General features: G+C 40.9%; 2 protein-coding genes across 2 annotated transcripts; both read right to left on the reverse strand.

The window, feature by feature from the left end:
* Nucleotides 1-875: 875 nt before the first annotated feature.
* LOC124545339 lies at nucleotides 876-19,293 on the reverse strand. Its single transcript, XM_047124237.1, has 2 exons — nucleotides 19,215-19,293; nucleotides 876-1,663 (listed from the first exon to the last, which is right to left on the reverse strand). Exon 2 carries the CDS (start codon nucleotides 1,628-1,630, stop codon nucleotides 1,262-1,264), a length of 369 nt encoding a protein of 122 aa, XP_046980193.1. The 5' UTR covers nucleotides 1,631-1,663; nucleotides 19,215-19,293; the 3' UTR covers nucleotides 876-1,261.
* Nucleotides 11,269-12,813, reverse strand: LOC124545338 (progranulin-like). The gene has a single exon (XM_047124236.1). The coding sequence runs from the start codon at nucleotides 12,780-12,782 to the stop codon at nucleotides 11,586-11,588; it is 1,197 nt and encodes a 398-aa protein (XP_046980192.1). The 5' UTR covers nucleotides 12,783-12,813; the 3' UTR covers nucleotides 11,269-11,585.
* Nucleotides 19,294-21,907: the final 2,614 nt, after the last annotated feature.

Raw genomic sequence — 21,907 nt, forward strand, 5'->3', positions numbered from 1 at the left:
CAAAGGACAATATCTCACAAAAATCAGTTACTAAAACTATGAAATAGATTAGAAGAAAATGGAAATCAGGTTTCTATCAGTGACATGCTCTGCAGAAATTTGAAAATAAGAGTGGTTGAAGAGACAAGGTGATGTTAGTGTACACTTGCTACAAGATACAAATGATGATTTATCATGGCTTGGACAAAGTGCAACTTTTCTTAAAAGAAAATGAGGAGTAGGTTATAAAAAAGAGTATCCTTTATACAAGACCGTTTATAAGACCAATTAACAGGGTCTCTGCTCTAAAATTAATAGGGGATAGTTGTCGAAACATGGAGTCTTATAGTTGGTTCAAAAGACATGTCTAGTAATATACTTACATTTCTTACATGCATTTGCTTTCTTAAAAATTTGTGTTCACTTTTTCAGATTTCTTCACAGATGAGCGGTGCTGGTTACAGATTTCTGAAAATTGTCAAGTCATTTCACTTATTTTCTTACTGGGCACAACACACTCTTTTAATTGGTTCTAACAGATTCATCATTCTTATGTTTTATAACAGTTACAAAAACCATTTTTGCATGGTACAGATGTCTCCAGGCATATTCATTCAATTGTGTACCTAGAGCTCAACCTATCTCTCATTCCATCACAGTCACATAGTCACAAATTGGAAGTAATCATGCATATTATTCTGAAAGAAATAATAGAAAAGTCCTCCAAATAAGCCATTTTTTAAAGTGAGAGTGATTATAAGTATGAAGCCAAAATCTCACTTTTTAATGCACCAGCAGTATCTTAGACTTGCTTTATCTTGAGAAACCATTATTTTCAGTCAAATATCTAAAAATACATCTGATATAGTGTCACACTAAATAAGACAATTCTTGTTAGTTTTTATTAAAAACATTTCTGCTTCTCTGAGGGGAACAACCACACACTGTTTGACATCACAAGCAGAGAAATACACGAAGACTGCTAATAACAGAACAGGGTAAAAATACTGATACAATTCACATGTCAACAAGAATGTCACAAAGCACCTCACTGCACTTATTTTGACATACAGCAGCACTCTGTATTTTACAGATTTCATTTATCATCTATATTAAGATCAGAATTACTCAGTCTCAAGAGATAAATGATATCGTTTCATCTTATCTCCAATTACTTTTGCAATGATGAAGTGAGAAACACTGCTCGACAGGCATTCCAGTTCAGTTCACGAGGTCAAAGGAGAAAGCGTAAACACTCGATGTGCAGTGTCGGCAGGAGGCCTCAGACGCTGCTCTCGCCCTTGCCGATGGCGGTAATGGGGTACGTGTACTTCTTGCGCGGGTAGGGGGGAACCCCGTCCGATCCGGCGGCGATGCCAGACAGCAATGGCAGCGACTCGAGAGCCTGACGGTCGGACCGGCAGTCGCGCCGCGACCGCACCACTGCCGGTGTCGACCTTGCCGAGTTCTGCTGCGCGTGGCGGCTGCCTACCACCTTCCCACTGTCATCATTGTTATTGCTCTCCGAGCGGCAGGGGTCATTGTCGAGAGTCTCTGGCCGTGAGAAATCCGTGGCGCTACTGCCAGCGAGCCGGTCGCCCCGCGCCGCCCGGTCGCAGTTGACGGCCTGCCTCACAGCGCTGGCAGTCATGGTGCTCCCTCTGTGCTTGTGGGTAAATTTCACCTGTAGGCATAGCAATTAGCAAACACAGTGAAAGCATCCACATGGAACACTTGTGTGAATGTGCTTTCCTCATTTGTTTTTGTAGTGCTTTATCAGTCCTGTGAATCTCAATATGTTACATTGTTTGTATGTATGGTATAAGATGAAACAGGTCTAAGATACCAAATACAATTAGTAAGTAGTACAACTACGAAATAATAATTCAGTATTTCTTGCATATTTGTAACATTATTGTAAGAATAAGTAACATGGCTGAAAGTAATAATTGTAGTTAAGTATGAAACTTCCTACAAGATTAAAACTGTGTTTTGGCCCAGGACTCAAACTTGGGGCCTTTGGTTTTTGCAGGCAAGTGCTTCACTGACTTAGCTGTCACAGCAGTACTTACAACCTCACCTCAAAATTTTATGCCACTAGTGCCTCATCTCGTACCTTCCTGTCTAGGTGATTCTTTCCAGAATGAATTTTATGCTGCAGTGGAGTGTATAAGGTATGCAGCACAACTTCTGGGAAGTTCAGAAGGTGGGGGAGAGGTGCTGTGGAAGTATAGCTGTGAGGACAACTCATGGGTCATGGTCATACAGTTCAATCAGTAAAGCACTTATTTACAAACAGCAAAGGTCCCATCTACATCTATTTTCTGTAAAGTGCCACAAGGCGCATTGCAGAGGGTACATACCATTGTACCAGTTATTAGGCTTTCGTCCTGCTCCATTGATGTGCAATAATTATTCTAATCTTATCCTCAAGATCCTTGTGTGAGTGATACATAGTGGGTTGTAGCATATTCCTACTGTAATCATTTAAAGCCAGTTCCTGAAACTTGTTTATCAGACCTTCTCAGGATAGTTTACATCTATCTTCAAGCATCTTCCAGTTCAGTTCCTTCAGTATCCTCTGTGACATTCTCCCATGGATTAAACAAACCAGTGACAATTTGCCCTGCCTTTCTTCATGTACATTCAATATCCCCTTTTAGTCCTATCTGGCACAGCTCCCACACACTAGAGCAATATTCTAGAACCAGTTGCATGAGTGATTTGTAAGCAATCTCCTTTGCAGACTGAGTGCTCTTTGCCAGTATTCTACCAATAAATCAAAGTTCATAAACTGCTTTACCCACAACTGAACCTGTGTGATCATTCCATTTCATATCCCTACAAAATGTTACACCCAGGTATTTGTTTGAGTTGGTCGATTTAAATAGTGATTCATTGATATTACACTCATAGGATACTACCATTTTTCATTTTGTGAAAAGCAAAATTTTACATTTCTCAACATTTAGAGAAAGTTGCCAATTTCTGCACCACACTGAAATCTTATCAAAATCTGACTGAGTATTTATGCAGCTTCTTTCAGATAGTACTTCACTATATATAACTGCATCATCTGCAAAACGCCTGGTTTTACTATTAACATTATCTGCAAGGTCATTAATATACATGTACAACAAGGGTCCCAACACACTTCCTTGGGGCACACTCGAATTTACTTCTACATCTGATGATGACTCTCCATCCAAGATATCATGCTCTTTCCTCCCTACCAAAAAGTTCTCAATACAGTCACAAATTTCACTTGATACCCCATATAACTGTACTTTTGGCAATAAGTGTGCATGCAGTACTGAGTAAAACACTTTTTGGAAATAAAGAAGTACAGTATCTACCTGGTTGCCTTGATCCAAAGCTTTCAGTATGTCATGTGAGAAAAGCGTGAGTGGGTTTCACATGATCAATGTTTCCGAAATGCATGCTGGTTGGCATTGAGGAGGTCATTCTGTTCAAGATACCTCATTACATTTGAGCTGAGAATATGTCCTACAATTCTACAGCAAATCAATGTCAAGGATATTGGATAGTAGTTTGACCTGGGCCTTTATCCAAGAAATGGACACGATTTTTTGTTTGAGCGAGCTACAATAGGTAGTTAGGAGAGGGGCTAACTCAGCCACAAATTCAGTAGAGAATCTGACAGGGATTCCATTGGATCCTGCAGCTTTGATCAGTTTTAACAATTTCTGCTGTTTCTCAACGCCACTGACACTGATACTTATTTCATTCATCTTTTCATCTATATGAGGATTAAATTGGGGCAATTCTCCTGGGGTTTCCTTTGTAAAGGAACATTTGAAAATGGAGTTAAGCATTTCAGCTTTTGTTTTGCTACTTTCCATTTAAGTTTCTGTCTCATTTGCTTCGGACTGGACACTAACTTTAGTGCCACTAACAGCCTTTACATACGACCAGATTTTCTTTCGGTTATGTGAAAGATCACTTGACAATAAGATCCCAGGTTTGAGTTTCAGTCTGGCACACAGTTTGAAGTCAGTGTACAATTCACTGCAGAGTGAAAACTGAGTCTGGAAATGGCTAAAAATATTTGATCAATTACACTAATTTTTATGGTGCTGCAAAACTCAGAAACAGAATAGAAGCAATGGTCACTTTAAACTTATATAAACTTAATAGCTATTTTAAATAGTATGGCATGTAGTTCTACTGCATAATTTCAGAACAGTATACTCATCCTTTACAAATGTTTGTACTTACTGTATAGTCATGTAGGTTACACTTCCGCCTACAATCATGAGAGTGAATATCACAGATATGCTTTAAGATATTTTCTTCTTTTAAGGTATTTCTTTTTGTGAATATTAATATTTTGTAGCCATATAAACAAGCCAGGACACTACACTGACTTTTAGATATTGGCCTACAGGAATCTCTGTATTTAATTTGTTTTACTATACTGACAATCTTTTTCTGTAGTCAACATTTTTTACTGCTAATTATCGAGTTCCATCAGTAATGACTGATGTATTCATTTTGTGTAAGTGCTTTTACAGTATATGTGAGTGTTAGCTTTTTATTTTGTTATTAATAATGGAAAAAGGGGCAAACAGTGCATGAAATGGAATGTTCACAGATGGTGTCACTCTGGGCCTACGTTTACTGTGCAACAAAGTTTATTGGCATTCAAGAATTCAACCTCAAAGTTATCAGCAGCCATTCATATACAAGAACTTTGTAAAAAGTGTCCCATATTCTCACAGGAGAAAGTAATGGTCAAAGCTAGAAAAAAATGTCCTTTTTATTCATTTGTTCACACACTGTGTTCCATAAATTCCATCAAGAAACAGAGTCATACACTAACAATCTGAAGTAACCACTGCTGACTACATGTCAGCCCTACTAACAACAAATTACGTTTAGTGCTAACCTACTCAAACAGATAATTTTTGTAATTACTTCTAAAATGCATTATATACAGTGCGGAGAAAAATTGGGTCACGAAATTTTAACCCTGGATAGCTGATGCCAGTAGTAACAAAAATTACCAATGTTGTGTAGGTTGACAATGCACCATTTTGAAACTACAGAAACTTGGTGCCACGCACTCTGATTGGCCATGGGACTGCCCTGTTGCTGTTTGTCTGTTGATGGGCAGCACTATGGCTGTTGGTTCACACATACAAACATCCCTCGCCCCATCACTGGCTCAACGTGATACACACATGTGTCAAATACATCTTGCTGTTTGTCTCCACCTCACATCACATGTATTCATATGTAAGCTTTGCTTCAGAGTGCACAAAGTCACCTGCAATTAAGTCATACAGTAAGCATGGCAGCACAGTATTCATTTGAAGAACAATGAGATATTATGCAGAAAGACACCATCCACACCCACAAACGTTTACAGCAATTCACCAACGACTTTGTGAAACAGGCTCGATAGCGGGATATCATGGTAATGCTGGAAGACCTTGAACACAACAGGATGCTGCATTTCAAGAGACTGTTCTTGAGTGCTTTGATGAAGCACCTACGACAAGTACTCGAGTGGTTGGACATGACATGGGGGCCACTCATCAGTTAGTCTGGGAGGTTTTGAGGGTTGACTGCGAGCATCCATTTAATTTCAACCCTGTCCAAGAGCTGTGGTGGACTATGAACACAGACTAGGGTTTTGCTACTGGTTTCTGTGATGTGTTGCAATTCATTTTGCCTGAAGATGGCAAAATTAATTGCCAAAACTGGTTGCTTTCAAAATAAAATAAAATATCTTAAAGGGTATGGCTGTTGGTAAAGTTTATTGACTTGAAAAGCTCAGTAAATTGTTTTCAATAATTGAGTATCAATAATTAGTCTTTCTGTGGCCACAGGAATGTGCATTTGTGTATCTGTGTGTGTGAATGTGGAACTATCACTGGAAAAAGAGTTAGTGTTCAGAAGCTAGTGTGAATGCTGTTTTCTGTTTTGTTACTGTGTTAATGCACCAAATTGCTATATATGAGTGGTTGCCTTTCCCCTACTTTACATACTGTGCCACCCAGGAATTTCCATTATTGTTAAAAATTCAACATAAATGGTGAATTGCTTAAAATTTGCTGATGAGTTGGCTACTCCATGAACACATTATGTTCTTTTCACAACAGCCTGGGTACGAGACCCTGTCACACGAAAACCTTATAATACATTTCATACTCGTAATATTGCACAGCAGCTCAGGAGATTTGTAAGCTATCTTCCACTAGATAACAAAGTGCATTGAATATAATGACAGCAAACAAAAAACAAGGGTTGATCTATTAATGGAGTATTTTTAAAGGAAGACATCAGACAACTTATGATGAAGAATTCAACATTCTCAAGTTTGCCAGTAGTTAATTACTGTATAAATTCTTTCAGAATTCATACATCATACTTCAGTAGAAATGCCAGTTTTTAAGATTAACACCCTCTTTACTGTTAGGTGGTGATTGAATATTGGAATTTTAGTGACCTTTTCCACAGCAGCTACATAAGATGTATCAAACAAAACACATTTTGCATGCTGCAGCTGGATATGCTTAAACTCATATGCACGTTTTGCCTCTGTTAACATGGTCTCATCAGTGGATGTCAGCTAGAAGTCATACCTTTTCTTCTCTCTTGTATGTTAGTAACATGTTTGAGTCAAAATTCTTGAGTTCCACTAAATTCTTTGTATGAGGTATGGTTGACACCATACATGCACCATAATCAGTGTTTTAACTGATAAAAACCAAAATGCAAGTCTTTTTAGAGTAAAGATGTGACTCACTGTAGGTGGATATGGATCACCTGAAGTCATACATTAACAGGCAGTTTATTCTTTTAGTCTGGTTTTGAATATCTGGATATTTTCAGTTTCCTATCTGATTTCACCAGGCATTCAGTAGGGAACGAAAGGACTGATGATGGTCTCCGTTCCCCCCTGTCACATTGTGATTCCAGTCCACATGGGGAGAGGAGAACAGTGCCACTGTCACTCCCAATTCCCTGCATTTGCTTTCATAATTTTCACGTGATGCCTCTTTGCGTACGAGATACATTTCAGTTACAGACCAGAACTGTGTGAGAGGCTCCCTTCACTCTCAGCACACAATCATTTCCAGATGATGACCATGGAGATTAACTTTGAAAATTTGAGTTTCTACTCAAATGTGGTACAGTTTCAACTTCAGATAAATTTTGTACAACAATACTGGCATGAGGAACCCTAATGTAACAATAGTTAGTTGTGATAATTGTGACAATCATTCCAGTTTAGGAAGTTTAACTAATACACTGATTTTGAACAGTGTAAGCTATTACAACTAGAAACTGTTTCACTAGTTAACAAAACTGCATTATTCATAAAATAATTTGTACCACATATTGTATATTTTTTTGGTGGAGTGGACTCAGAATCACATACATGTCAGCAGTTGACAACAGTCTACAAAGGAGATTGCTTACAAATCACTCATGAAACTGGTTCCAGAATATTGCTCTAATATGTGGGACCCGTGCCAGATAGTACTAACAGGCGATGTGTCTACAGTACAATTTTCCATTCCTTGCATCACATTGTGAACTGCGTGTGCCTGACAGCTGAGGTAAGGACAAAGTAAATACAACAAACTGACTCCAGTAATTTTTGTGTCAAAAAAGTCATTATTTACCCCATCAAAAGCATAGTTTGTTACTGACAAACACAGTCATTCCCATACAACAACATATTAAATACAATGATGTCAAAACACAGGCTCATATAAAATAAAATTTCATTAGTTGAAGAAAAAACAGCTTTTCACTTGCTTCCATGTATGCTATGAATAATTGCAGCTCGTCATCAGGGTAAAAATCTGCCACACATAAAATGAAAAAGTATTTCAAAATCTTTCATTGACGATTTGTTCTTAAGGTGTTCCAACTAACCATTACTCTGTCTCCGAATTAGTTTATCCAACATTTTTGTAAAGGCTGCACGTTAGTGAGTCAGTCCAGTCCCCAGCCAGTGTAATCTGCTGCAGCCAATCCATATTCACCATATTTTGAGCAATACTCATGATGAAATACTTCTTACTGGGACTGTTATGTACAATGTATAAGAACTTTAAACTGTCTTTATTCTGTCAACAAAGCAAAGTCTGTAATTTATCCCATAATTAATGAAACTCGTGTAATTCTTTCAGATCATTTTATTATGTTATTCAGAGACATTCCACTGAGCATAATTTAACCAACTGATCATGTTCATTACTTACTTAATTATGCATAATTTTCAAAAACAGCCCCTATATCTGTGCCAACAACAGGCAATGACTAATAATGAACTACTTGATTACTAATACTTTAATCTGTGATTACACAAATATAAATTGTACGTCACTATTAACGTTGGAAAATCTACTAATAAACAACAGCTTCTACAGCATTAATGAATACCTGGAATTTTTCTCAAATCTGTAGGTCTTTCATAACTCTCCAAACAAAAATTCATAATTATCAACCATTCCAAGATAAAACCAAACTTCTTTCATCCATGTATGTATGTAATCCAGCACCTCACTTTTGTGCTCTGTGTTACTATGCCCAGTTAACAAAAGAACTGGTATTTAATAGTTTTAGTAAAATCGACCAAGGGGTTTTGCAAGCTTTTATTCTATCTGTATGTACATACGCAGAATAATGTTTTTGTTATAAAGATGCGTTGATACCAATAAGATTTTGTACATGATGTAAATATTTAATATATAACTTTATACTGTTCTGTACAATGACAAGTCCAATATCATGAATGTGATAATATGAGAGCTAAATAAATTGATAAATAAGTCGTCTTATTCACTACATCTCTCTTCAGGAAACCTAACCTCACCATCCCATGACTCCACCTTGTAGTTCATAAAACTGTTCTGTTTTAGGTTTACATTAATTTGTTGAAATAAATTCATATTTTCCCCTAATTATGTTTTATGGTGTTACTACAGAAGTGATAATTATTTAATCAAGTGAATAAAGTCTGTAGTATGTTGTATTTTGAGTTTGTGTGTATTTCATTTATTAATAATCACAAAACCAATTTTTTTGCTTTATTTGCCAACACATGCATTTCAATTTAAAGGTTGAGAAATTAAACTTAATGCAATTATCTTTCTTACCTTTGTTTTGGCTATTATTTTAGTATTTTTGATGTACTTGATCAGAAGTAAAAATGCTGGAAGCTACAAAAAGAAATGCAGATGCAGATCTGCCAACATGAGGAATACACTATGAACTGTTAACACATGAAACTAAACAAGGAAATATATGTGACCAAAACAAGAATGGTAGCCCTGCAAGAAGACCATCCTAAGCTTTTTAGTATTACTGTTTGTTTCACTTAAGCATGTTTTTTCTGGTAGTTACAACTTGGTTTCAATTTTTTATAGCCTACAAACACCATTTGATAAATAATTCTAAAGAACATTGTGCATTATCACACTTAATGGGTGTGCTGATTTGTCAGTAGAATGTAATTGCCTGTCCTAACACCATTCATGAAGGACACACCACACAAGGTTTCCTGCTACAGAGAACCATCCTAAATGGTGAATCTTGTGTTAAAACCTCACAGGACTAGTACCAAGCTGACAGGTGTTTATCATCTGATAATATATCTCAAGCACAAGAAATGTCAAACAAACAAATTCATAAATATCTGTTCATCATAATTCACCAACACAGAATGCACTACCTTATAAAAGAAAAAAACACTAGTTACCTGTGATATCATGAGACAGTTCTAGGGCAAAAGCTGGTCAATTGCATTGGAAAGTATCTAAGCACTACTACAAGACTGCCCTGCTATCAAACAGCAGAATGTGTAAAAGAAGACAGACAAGGTCACCAACAAGCAACTACAGTTCCACATTACTTCTTGCTTTTGGCCCATTAGAACTGCAGATTAGGAACTAATTCGTTACTGAGTAATATTCCAGAATCTTTTTCTGCTTGGTTGATTACAGTGATCCCATTTATTTGTTCTGAAAATTGGTGGTTATATGCTCTTCTGTAAAAATAACATTAAATTTTATATTATGCCTTTTGTATGTAGAGAAACATTATTGCATACTTAATTTGAACCATTTCTATGTAACATGTTATGGTGAACGTACAGGTCTGGATGAAGTCCTGCTACTAGTAAACTGACAGGAAGTGATCTGCTGTGGAAGACTTGAGCATAAAATATATTAAACTGTGACATTTTCATATCTTGATTCTCTTTGTACAAACTGATTCACACAGTTTCAAAGTTCTTTTCAGCACATAAAGCTACAGATTAAATGAAGATGTAAGAAAATACAGCAAGGTAAATCATTATGGATTCAGCATACCTAAAACTCCAGGTCAAACTATAAGAATGAGGAATTAACCACTCACTAATAGCAGACATGCAGCACACAAAACATAACAGCACAGACTTAACTGGCTTTCGAGCAACTGCTTCTTTCCAACAGATCGCTACATACATATTAACATGTCTTGATTATAAAATATTTGATTAATTCTACATATGTATTTGTAATGTGATTACTATAGCCACAAGAATGGAATGAAAGTGACATTGTATTGTCTAACTAGGATATGCATTGTTATGTAGTAAAAGAAACAGAAGCAAAAAAAAAAAAAAAAAAAAAAAAAAAAACTGCCATTTCAGAGATGCACTTCACAATAATGGCAACTGCACAATGAAATGACATCAATGAGTGAAGTTGTACATGTACTATAAATGTGTATAGTGTATGTGGCCCATGAGAATGAATTTTGTCCACTAAGGAATAAAAAAAGTGTACAGCACTGCACCAAACTGGGCTACCATGTGCACCTGTAAACAACTAAAAGCTATTGTATTTTCCGTTTCATTAAAACTATACCAAAAAAATTACTCTCCTACATATTGTGTTAAATATGAACAACTGCCCTCTAGGTGAATGTACTTATTATTTTTTCTGGTTATCACATTCTTTCCTCACAATTTTTTTAATAATGCAACTGACAGTTTATTACCGAATTGCATTAAATAAATAACATTGAATAATTTCTCGTATTGTGATATGCTGGGATACTTTAAATGACGATTATAATCTATTTTTAGACGTTCCAATGTGGCTAAATTTTTTCGGTACTCCATTTAAATTGTAGACTACTAAAATATAACCCTAACCAGTATGAGAAAAAAATATATAAACCGAATTTCAACTTCATGTTGCCACAGAATGACGGAGTTAGTTGTCTAAATGAGAGGATAACGCTCAGAAAAAAACTCAGTTTGTAGAAAACATTTTATTTCTATTCTGAATGTATAAAGCTGATATGGCTTGGATTAACAATTTCAAAAAACAGTTTGTGATACAATAATCACAAGAATTATAGGATAACTTATACACTGAAAACGTGCCTAAAGGTCCTGACTTTGTGTATCATTATTACACATGCAATTTCGTCTGCAGCAGCCTCTCTCGCATATATTTTTCGCACTCCTTTTCAAGTTAATTCAAAATTCGGCACTGTATGAGGCGAAATAGAGCTTTCTGTGTAAATTGTATGTACAAAAATTAATACAGAAATATGAAAGCCCGGATAGCCTACACTTTCAGGCACCCGAAGATGCTACATACGAATCCTTCTGGACAGCAAGAATCGATCCCGTGACAACACACGGCATTTTTCATTGGACAACATCCTGCTGAACCATCTCTCTTCACGCAGCACGTTTGGTCACTTCCGCATCTCTGTTGTCTTCCACTGCACCCTTCAGCGACGACAACTTGCTCCTTCTCTTGCACACGGGCTGCTTCCAAGGTGCTCTCGCTTTCTTGGCGACTGCAAAGACCAGCCCCGATGCAGTGTGTTCCGTAGGGGCAGCAGTGGGTCATGTCCCTGCAGCAGACTCCGTGCTGGTACGGACAGCAGCCGTAATGTTTCGTCGGCATCATGCAGCATGTCGTGACGCCGGGGCAGGTGCTTCCGTCCGGACAGTGCTCGTTTGACTCACTGACGTTCGTTGAGGTGGCGGGGGTCAGCTCGACGAAAACGACACGCTCTTTCTTCTCTTGTAGAACGTCAATGCATCGTCCGTGCTCCTCGTCGCAAACAGTGCCGAAGGGGCAGCAGTGGATGCCATCGAGGCAGCAAATGGCGTTCCGGTACGGGCAACAGCCCTCTCCGCCCCCTGACAGTTCGCAGCACGTCTGATCCTGCGGGCAGGTCGTGTCTGTGCAGGTAGACACGCCCCCGCGACGTGCTGTCGTTTCGATTACCGCCTGCTTTGTGTGTGCAGCTTCTGCTCCCTCAATGTCGTTCTCTGTTTGTTGGCGACGGCACAGCCCGCCCCCGATGCAGTGGGTTCCGTAGGGGCAGCAGTGGATCAAGTCCCTGCAGCAGACTCCCTGCTGGAACGGGCAGCAGCCGTAGTGTTTCGTTGTCGTCATACAGCACGTCGAAACGTCAGGACAGGTACTTCCGTCGGGGCAGTGCTCGTTGGACGACACACTGATGTTTGGGGCGGCGATTAACTCGAGGAGAGCGGTCTCCCTGTCCCCTTCCTCTAGAGCACTTATGCAGCGGCGATGTTCTTCGTCACACACGGTACCGAAAGGGCAGCAGTGGATGCCATCGAGGCAGCAGATGGCGTTTTTGTAAGGACAGCAGCCCTCCCCGCCTTCTGGTAGTGTGCAACACGTCTCATCCCTTGGGCAGGACGACTGCGAACATGTCGACAAACCTCCGGAAACACACGCTGCTAACGCGAAGGCAAGCACGCACAGCTTCGGTCCGGCCATGACTACACCGAACCACAGCTGTTCTGCCGCTTTTGTTTCTCGACATCTCGTAGCTGTTGCAGTCGATGTATCGATTGTGGCCGCTGAACTCGATTCGCGCCGAGTCTGCGACCAGGGACGGCGATATCGTATTGCAACGCTAGTTGGTTGACTCGGCGCATCGCGTCACATGACGCCACGGCTCACCGCCCAATAGCGATACAGACACGCCTATCGAGCTGGACAGCGCGCCGCCGTTCTGTGTTTGGCATACGGCGTTAAGGATGTGACAATGATTAACTACATTTGTTTAGAAAGTGAATAAGCTAACAAAAATGTAGAGCGTTTCAGAAAGCTGTCTACGCTTAAATGGCGATTTTACGCTCTCGCAAAAGCTGGAGGAGGAAGAAACTTTCTGTAAATGGCTTAGAGCAAATCTCGGTACCCCTTAGGAAGTCGATATCCATCCATGGACAAATAAATTGTGCAGATTTTGTCTACAGCATACATAGTTTAGAAATATGAGTGAATCCTGCATAGACATGGAAAAGATAACGATCTTACAGCATCTTTGAAATCTAAAAGTACGGAAGGTACATTTAACATTAAAACATAGCTATGATGAGTGTCGTAATTACTTTTTAAGGGTTTGAAAAATTGCTTTGCTAAGATGATAAAATTTTAGTGGAAAATAATTAAAACTATTTCGTACGATTTTTATGTTTTTTTCTTTCCCGTGGAACTAAACACTATACTTAGACAGCAAATTCAGCTCTGCACTGTTTCTACGTTCTTTCACGTGTTCCTTTTATTATATGCTCTCATCTGCGGCACATTACCTTCTTGTCCTTTTGCGTAACAAGGCTGCACTATAAAGGTATCTGACGAACTAACAAAGTTGACAAATAAACAAGAAAATTCTAATAGTGTTTCCTTCGGGTAGGACAACCATAGCTGAAGGATTAGTTTTCTTGGAGATGCTATAAAGCGACAGCATCTCCGATAACTGGAATGTCCAGAACGGATTTCAGTAGTCGGCAGTCTCAAATTCCATAGAACAACGAGGAACTGTAATCAACGTAAATGTAATAAGAAGGATTATGAATTGTTGGAGGTATACACTGTGTAAAAATTGTTGTGTGTTAATAAATATCTAAAGAACCAGCGGAACAATATTTTGCATCTATAATAAGGACTTGTGTAGACTTGTAAGAAACCTTTGCGTGTCGGAAACATTGTTGGGATGAATGTCGATTTCACACGGAGGACGTCCGGCGAAGAGATCTGAAGGTTGTCGATCTTAAAGCAGGGAGTTGTACTGTAAGATCATGAAACGTGCTAGAAACAAAGCGAAAGAAACCAGTTAAGAACCAACTATTTTGTTGAAACTCTATGAACAGAATCAGAATGTGGGCAAAGGGAACGCCTTCGGCTGTTAACACTGACGGGGAAAAAAACGCAACACGAAGAAGGACTTGTGCGGCATAAACGAAAGTTGATATGCATGTTTCTTCATCTAAAAGATGATGTCTATTGAAATTTCTGCCCCAGTCGCATAAGACTGACGCTGGTAGCTCCATTATGAGTATGCGAACCAGGTTGCTTTAAATACACGCTGTAACGGTCGTGAGCATTAGTTACCTTTCAGATTGGACGTACCGAGCTGATGTTAATTAAGAATGCATTTATCGCGAGAAAGACGCCATTGTCAACACCTCATTGAGTTTGAACACGGTCGTGTAATACGCCTACGAGAAGTTGAATGTTTCTTCTGCGATACTGCAGAAAGACTTGCCAGGAACGTAACTACGGTACACGATTGCTGGTAGCGGTGGTTACCAGAATGTACGGTGCAGCAGGCGTGGAACTCCAGCCCACAAACTGGCATCCTGCCCCAGTACAACACAATCCATTCATGCTAGCATTCTGACGGTTAAACAATGGTTCAAATGGCTCTGAGCACTATGGGACTTAACATCTGAGGTCATCAGTCCCCTAGAACTTAGAACTACTTAAACCTAACTAACCTAAGGACATCATACACATCCATGCCCGAGGCCGGATTCGAACCTGCGACCGTAGCGGTAGCGCGGTTCCAGACTGTAGCGCTTAGAACCGCTCGGCCACATCGGCCGGCTCTCTGGCGGCTACACCTGTTATTAATGTACCAGTACACCTGCAAAGGCTTGTCTCGCATTTACATAAACCTGCGATCTTGCAAAGTTAATCACCTAAATATGTTACCTAGATAAACGCATTCGCGAAATTTCATTAGCCCACATTAATTTCTTTTGGTGTTTCGATTTTCTTTTCCATCAGTGTATATCACAGCTCGCTCGTGTGCAGCCTAAAATGAAAGACTCGTAAGATATTTTGACTCATCATCCTATCGTTTTTGTGAGAACCACTCTAAATTTCATGACGCGCAATCGACTCAAAATTGACGGGATCGATAGGTAATCGAAAACTGAGAATTTGTCATCGTAATATATGTGATCAGCAAACGCATATTTTTCTAGAAGAATTTTTTTCCCAATTCTAATTTAAAAGGAACAGAAGGGTGAGTAAGGTACGTAAAACAATAAGGAATAATTACAAGTTAAGGAAATCAAATTCTCAGATGACTTTGATTAGTAAAGAATTACAATTGTACTCCGGGTCGTCTCAAACGTCTCTTTCACTCTGTCGCATGTCCTCACTTTGGTTCGAACAACTACTTGGCTGATACTTGCATAAACACTCTAAAAACAAATATACTCGTGGCCTCAGGGATATACACAAACCAAAAAATGTTTTGAATCACTCCGATTCCCAGAACTTTTTGTCCCAACTATTTATGGTTCACATTTTCACTTAAACTTATATTCGATGTTAACAAATGTGTCTTTTTCAGAAACGCTTTTCTTTCTTTCTGTTGGTATTCTGAATTTTATATCCTCTCTTCTTTGGCCATCGACAGTTAATTCTTTGCCCAAATGGCGAAACTCACCTGCTACTTTTAGCGTCTTATTTCCCGATTTGATTGCCTCAGCATTGCCCGATTTGTTTCAACTACATTCCGTTACCTTTGTTTTTTGGTAATGTTCTTTTATAATCTCTTTCCAAGGTAAAATCCATTCCATTCAGCTGCTCTTCCAAGTCCTAGAAAGTCCATGAAAGAATTACTGTGTCACCAGCAAACCTCAGATTCTTTGTGTGTTCTCGTTGAACTTTAATTTCCTTACCAGATTTTCATTTTATTTCCTTCACGGCTTCCTCAGTGTAGAGATGTGTTAATATCTGGATTAGGCTACAAGCATGCCTCACTCCATTCTCAACTACTGCTTCCCTTTCATGTCCATTGATTCTTATAACACCATACAAAGCAAAGTAAACTCTGCACATTTTGGCCTAGACGGGCCAGTCGGGACCGATCGACTGCCGTGTCATCCTCTGCTAGTGCCGTCATTCGGATGCAGTATGGAGAGACATAGGATCATCACTCAGCACTGCTGGCCGTTGTCATTTTTGTTGACCTTACAACCACTACTACTGGCTCAAGTCGCTCCTCAATTAGCATCACGATACTGAGTGAGCTGGTGCAGTAGGTAAAACTCCCTGGAAGTACAAGGAATCGAACTCTAGTCCTCTGCATAGAAGCTGGACACACTGACCACTCAGCTACAGAGTTGTGTCTAGTTTATGTACACATTGTAGATAAGCTTTCGTTCTCTTTATTTTATGCCAGCCGCCTTCATAGATTCGACGAGTATACTCCAGTGAACATTGTCAAACGTTTTCTCTAAATCTACAAATGCTATAAATGTGGCTTTATTGGTACTTACATTCTTTGTGTTTGTATCAAAATGTTTATGATAGGTGATCAGTTTCTTTATACTTTAAAAACTTCGAATAATATCTGCACAACCTAAGTGCCTCATGTGTTTCTAAATTTCTTCAGAAACTAAACTCATCTTCATTGTGGTTAGCTTAATGTTTAGTGTTGGTAGACATGCAAGGAGAAGGGACCTAATGGATAGGATATTGGAAATCAAAATTGTGGTTGGTAATGTGATTGAGTAGAGGGAAAGTTGGAACCTACATTGGATGTGAAAGATAAGTGTAATAGACTGACTGGGTTCCAGAGGTAGTTTAGAATCTGAGAGGTTGGGAGGAAAGAAATAGCTGTTGCTGCATTAGTAGCATTGGGAGAGTAGGGTGTGAGGGTCAGTAGGTTAGAGTAGGATGGATATATGGTAGAAGAAGATGTTCCCTGATAGTGGGCTGGTGTTATGTTGAGGTGGAAGGCATCTAGGGAAATTTATTGGAGAGAATGAGGATGTTGGGAAGAACTGACGTTTTCGAGGACTACTGTGACAAAACTGACAAGTGGAGGATATCTTCTTTTTAAAATGTGGGTGGAAAGAATTTTTGGAATGGATTGGGCTGTCGACTGGTTGGACTAGAAGATGAGTTCTTGCTTTATTGGTGGGAGTATGGCTTGCATCTGTGGGAATATGTGGAGTGAGGAACATTAGACGCAGCAACGGATTTGAGACTCGAGCAGTGCCTATGGAGACAGTGATCCTCGCTATGGCAAATGGGTGGATCGTTTCACTCATGCATTTGGTCCTCCTTGTACCGGAGGAGGCAGAGGCATCGCGTGACTTGGGGTTCAGATTTCGAGACTTCAACATTGTGGCGTTGGAGATAAATAAATTCCCTCTTCTCGAACAAGGTGTTCGATGGTGGAAGTTCATTAGGTAAACAGGTGGAGAATGTAGGTGGGAACCTATTGGCCATTAACATTGCTACACCACGAAGATAACGTGCTACAGACGCGAAATTTAACCGACGGGAAGAAGATGATGTGATATGCAAATGATTAGCTTTTCAGACCATTCACAGAAGGTTGGCGCCGGTGGCGACACCTTCAACGTGCTGACATGAGGAAAGTTTCCAACCGATTTCTCATACACAAATAGCAGTTGACCGACGTTGCCTGGTGAAACGTTGTTGTGATGCCTCGTTAGAGTTAGAGGAATGCGTACCATCACGTTTCAGACTTTGATAAGGGTAGGATTGTAGCCTATCGCGATTGCACTTTATCGTATCGCGACATTGCTGCTCGCGTTGGTCGAGATCCAATGACTGTTAGCAGAACATGGAGTCAGTGGGTTCAGGAGGGTAATACGGAACGCTGTGCTGGATCCCAATGGCCTCGTATCACTAGCAGTCGAGATGACAGGCATCTTATCCGCATGGCTGTAACTGATCGTGCAGCCACGTCTCGATCCCTGAGTCAACAGATGGAACGTTTGCAAGACAACAACCATCTGCACGAACAGTTCGACGACGTTTGCAGGAGCATGGACTATCAGCTCGGAGACCATGGCTGCAGTTACCCTTGACGATGCATCACAGACAGGAGCGCCTGCGATGGTGTACTCAATGACGAACCTGGATGGATGAATGGCAAAACGTCATTTATTAGGATTAATCAAGGTTGTGTTTACAGCATCACGATGGTCGCATCCGTGTTTGGCGACATCGCGGTGAAAGCACATTGGAAGCGAGTATTCGTCATCACCATACAGATGTATCACCTGGCGTGATGGTATGGGGTGCCACTGGTTACACGTCTCGGTCACCTCTTGTTCGCATTGACGGCACTTTGAACAGTGGACGTTACATTTCAGATGTGTTACGGCCCGTGGCTCTACCCTTCATTTGATCCCTGCGAAACCCTACATTTCAGCAGGATAATGGACGACCGCATGTTGAAAGTCCTGTACAGGCCTTTTTGGATACAGAAAATGTTCGACTGCTGTCCTGGGCAGCACATTCTCCAGATCTCTCACCAATTGAAAACGTCTGGTCAATGGTGGGCGAGCAACTGGCTCATCACAATACGCCAGTCACTCCTCTTGATGAACTGTGGTATCGTGTTGAAGCTGCATGGGCAGCTGTATCTGTACACACCATCCAAGCTCTGTTTGACTCAATATCCAGGCATATGACGGCCGTTATTATGGCCAGAGGTGGTTGTTCTGGGTAGTGTTTTCTCAGGATCTATGCACCCAAATTTGGTGAAAATGTAATCACATGTCAGTGCTAGTATATTTGTCCAATGAATACCCGTTTATCATCTGCATCTCTTCTTGGTGTGGCAATTTTAATGGCCAGTTGTGTAGGTGGGAACACTGTTGCAGATACAGAGGATAGTACAGATCTCCTGATCAGGGTCAGAACTTATTTCCCGCAGAACTTCCTCCGCCATAATTTTCGAATTCTCTACCTGGACCATGGCCAGGAGCAGGTGGTGGTTTGGGACGGGGAGCAAGCAATGAATACACCTGGGAAACGAACGAGATTCTTGAAAACGATGGATTGGGTGACTGTGCAGAAGATAATGACACGTCGGTGATGTGTCTATAACTGCAGCCGGACTAGGGAGAGGAACCGGAAACTGACCTGTTTGACAGAGTTGGGCGCCGTGACGTCAGCGGCGGAGGCGATCCTGGCGACGGTGGCGCCGGCTGGTGGCAGCGGCGAAGGCTGCAAACACCTGGCGGGCGTCGGCAGGGACAAGGCGGCCGGCGAGTCGGAGCACGCCACACCCTGTGCGCATTCGCGGGGCCGGTGCACCTCCACAGTGGCCGTCACCTAGGGGCGGGGAGAACCGACCGGTCAAAACTATTACCGGTAGTTTCGTTCTGTTCCTTGGCAGAGAAGGTATTTTTGATATGTCTATTATTTTACCGATGAGCTAGAAACTGGTAATAATTACTGAACCGTTAATTTTGTGATACCTTCAGAGTGAAAAATTGATACCATCCAAAACTGACGATGCAAGAAGTCATCAGCCCGCAACTTTCGCTCTCGCTGTCACCACTCCTTCACCTTCGAAATCTTTGCTGGAAAAAATGAGACCGATTTCTGGCATAACCTCAACGCCAAATTTCTTACTCCTTCACCTTGATCAGAATTTTTCAGCCTTTGTTCGAAGTTCATATTTGTTACTGTAAGTAATAGCTATAAAAAACGGAAAATCGATTATTTCAGAAACCGGTTATTTTGAGCTGTTTTAATGGCTCTAAGCACTATGGGGCTTAACTTCTTAGGTCATCAGTCCCCTAGAACTTAGAACTAATTAAACTAACCTAAGGACATCACACACATCCATGCCCGAGGCAGGATTCGAACCTACGACCTTAGCGGTCGCGCGGTTCCAGATGTAGCGCCTAGAACCGCTCGGCCACCCCGCCCGGCGAGCTGTTTTAACACTCAGGTTTAACTGGAGAAGTAAAGAACCGGTGGAATCGAAAACTCGTTGTTCCGCTGATAACTGCCATCTGTAGATAAGGATCGAAGAAAGTCATATGGAGTTATGAGCGGATACATTGCAAGGAAGGTACATCCAGTGGCATACAATATACAATAAGGGGGGGAGGGGGGGGGGCTGTGGGGCGTATGCCTGTGGCGAAAAATTTATAGGGGCGCAAAAACTTGTAAGATAAAAGTTTTTATCATACAATGAAATACGATATTTCAGGACTTGCATATAGTCCGCATCATAACTGATGTCCTATATGAATGTTATACCAACAGTTACTTTACATGTTCAGCGTTGGTAGTGGGGTCGTCCCAGCCCTCTAAAAGGCGGATTGTGAGATCTCTACATCTAAATCTACATCTACATTCTACATCTACATTTATACTCCGCAAGCCACCCAACGGTGTGTGGCGGAGGGCACTTTACGTGCCACTGTCATTACCTCCCTTTTCTGTTCCAGTCGCGTATGGCTCGCGGGAAGAACGACTGCTGGAAAGCCTCCGTGCGCGCTCGAATCTCTCTAATTTTACATTCGTGATCTCCTTCGGAGGTATAAGTAGGGGGAAACAATATATTCGATACCTCATCCAGAAACGCACCCTGTCGAAACCTGGACAGCAAGCTACACCGCGATGCAGAGGGTCTCTCTTGCAGAGTCTGCCACTTGAGTTTGCTAAACATCTCCGTAACGCTATCACGGTTACCAAATAACCCTGTGACAAAATGCGCCGCTCTTCTTTGTGTTGTGACTTGGCAAGACAGCCAAGCCACTAGGAGGTGAAGCCGAAAGGCACGCGTTTAAGCTCACGCAGGATGGCGTGAGGTCTGGAGCCGTTAAGGGAATTTATAGTAGCAAAGAACGTAAGTAACTACTGGAATACCTAACTTTAATTCATAATTGGTGAATATCGGTCTGACGGTACTTGCATCACAAGATAAATAGCAAATGATAATGGCGCCTTGCCATGTCGTAGCAAATGACGTAGCTGAAGGCTATGCTAACTATCGTCTCGGCAAATGAGAGCGTAATTTGTCAGTGAACCATCGCTAGCAAAGTCGGCTGTACAACTGGGGCGAGTGCTAGGACGACTCTCTAGACCTGCCGTGTGGCGGCGCTCGGTCTGCAATCACTGACAGTGGCGACACGCGGGTCCGACGTATACTACCGGATCGCGGCCGATTTAAAGGCTACCACCTAGCAAGTGTGGTGTCTGGCGGTGACACCACACTTTGGATCTTCTCTATCACCTCTCTCAACCCGATCTGGTACGGATCCCACACTGATGAGCAATACTCAAGTATAGGTCGAACGGGTGTTTTGTAAGCCACCTCCTTTGTTGATGGACTACATTTTCTAAGGACTCTCCCGATGAATCTCAACCTGGTACCCGCCTTACCAACAATTAATTTTATATGATCATTCTACTTCAAATCGTTCCGCACGCAAATTCCCAGATATATTTACAGAAGTAACTGCTACCAGTGTTTGTTCCGCTATCATATAATCATACAATAAAGGATGCTTCTTTCTATGTATTCGCAATACATTACATTTGTCCATGCTAAGGAACAGTTGCCACTCCCTGCACCAAGTGCCTATCCGCTGCAGATCTTCCTGCATTTCGCTGCAATTTTCTAATGCTGCAACTTCTCTGTATACTACAGCATCATCCGCGAAAAGCCGCATGGAACTTCCGACACTATCTACTAGGTCATTTATATATATTGTGAAAAGCAATGGTCCCATAACACTCCCCTGTGGCACGCCAGAGCTTACTTTGTCTGTAGACGTCTCTCCATTGATAACAACATGCTGTGTTCTGTTTGCTAA

Source organism: Schistocerca americana, chromosome 8 (assembly GCF_021461395.2).
Source record: "Schistocerca americana isolate TAMUIC-IGC-003095 chromosome 8, iqSchAmer2.1, whole genome shotgun sequence".
NCBI classification, from domain to species: domain Eukaryota; kingdom Metazoa; phylum Arthropoda; class Insecta; order Orthoptera; family Acrididae; genus Schistocerca; species Schistocerca americana.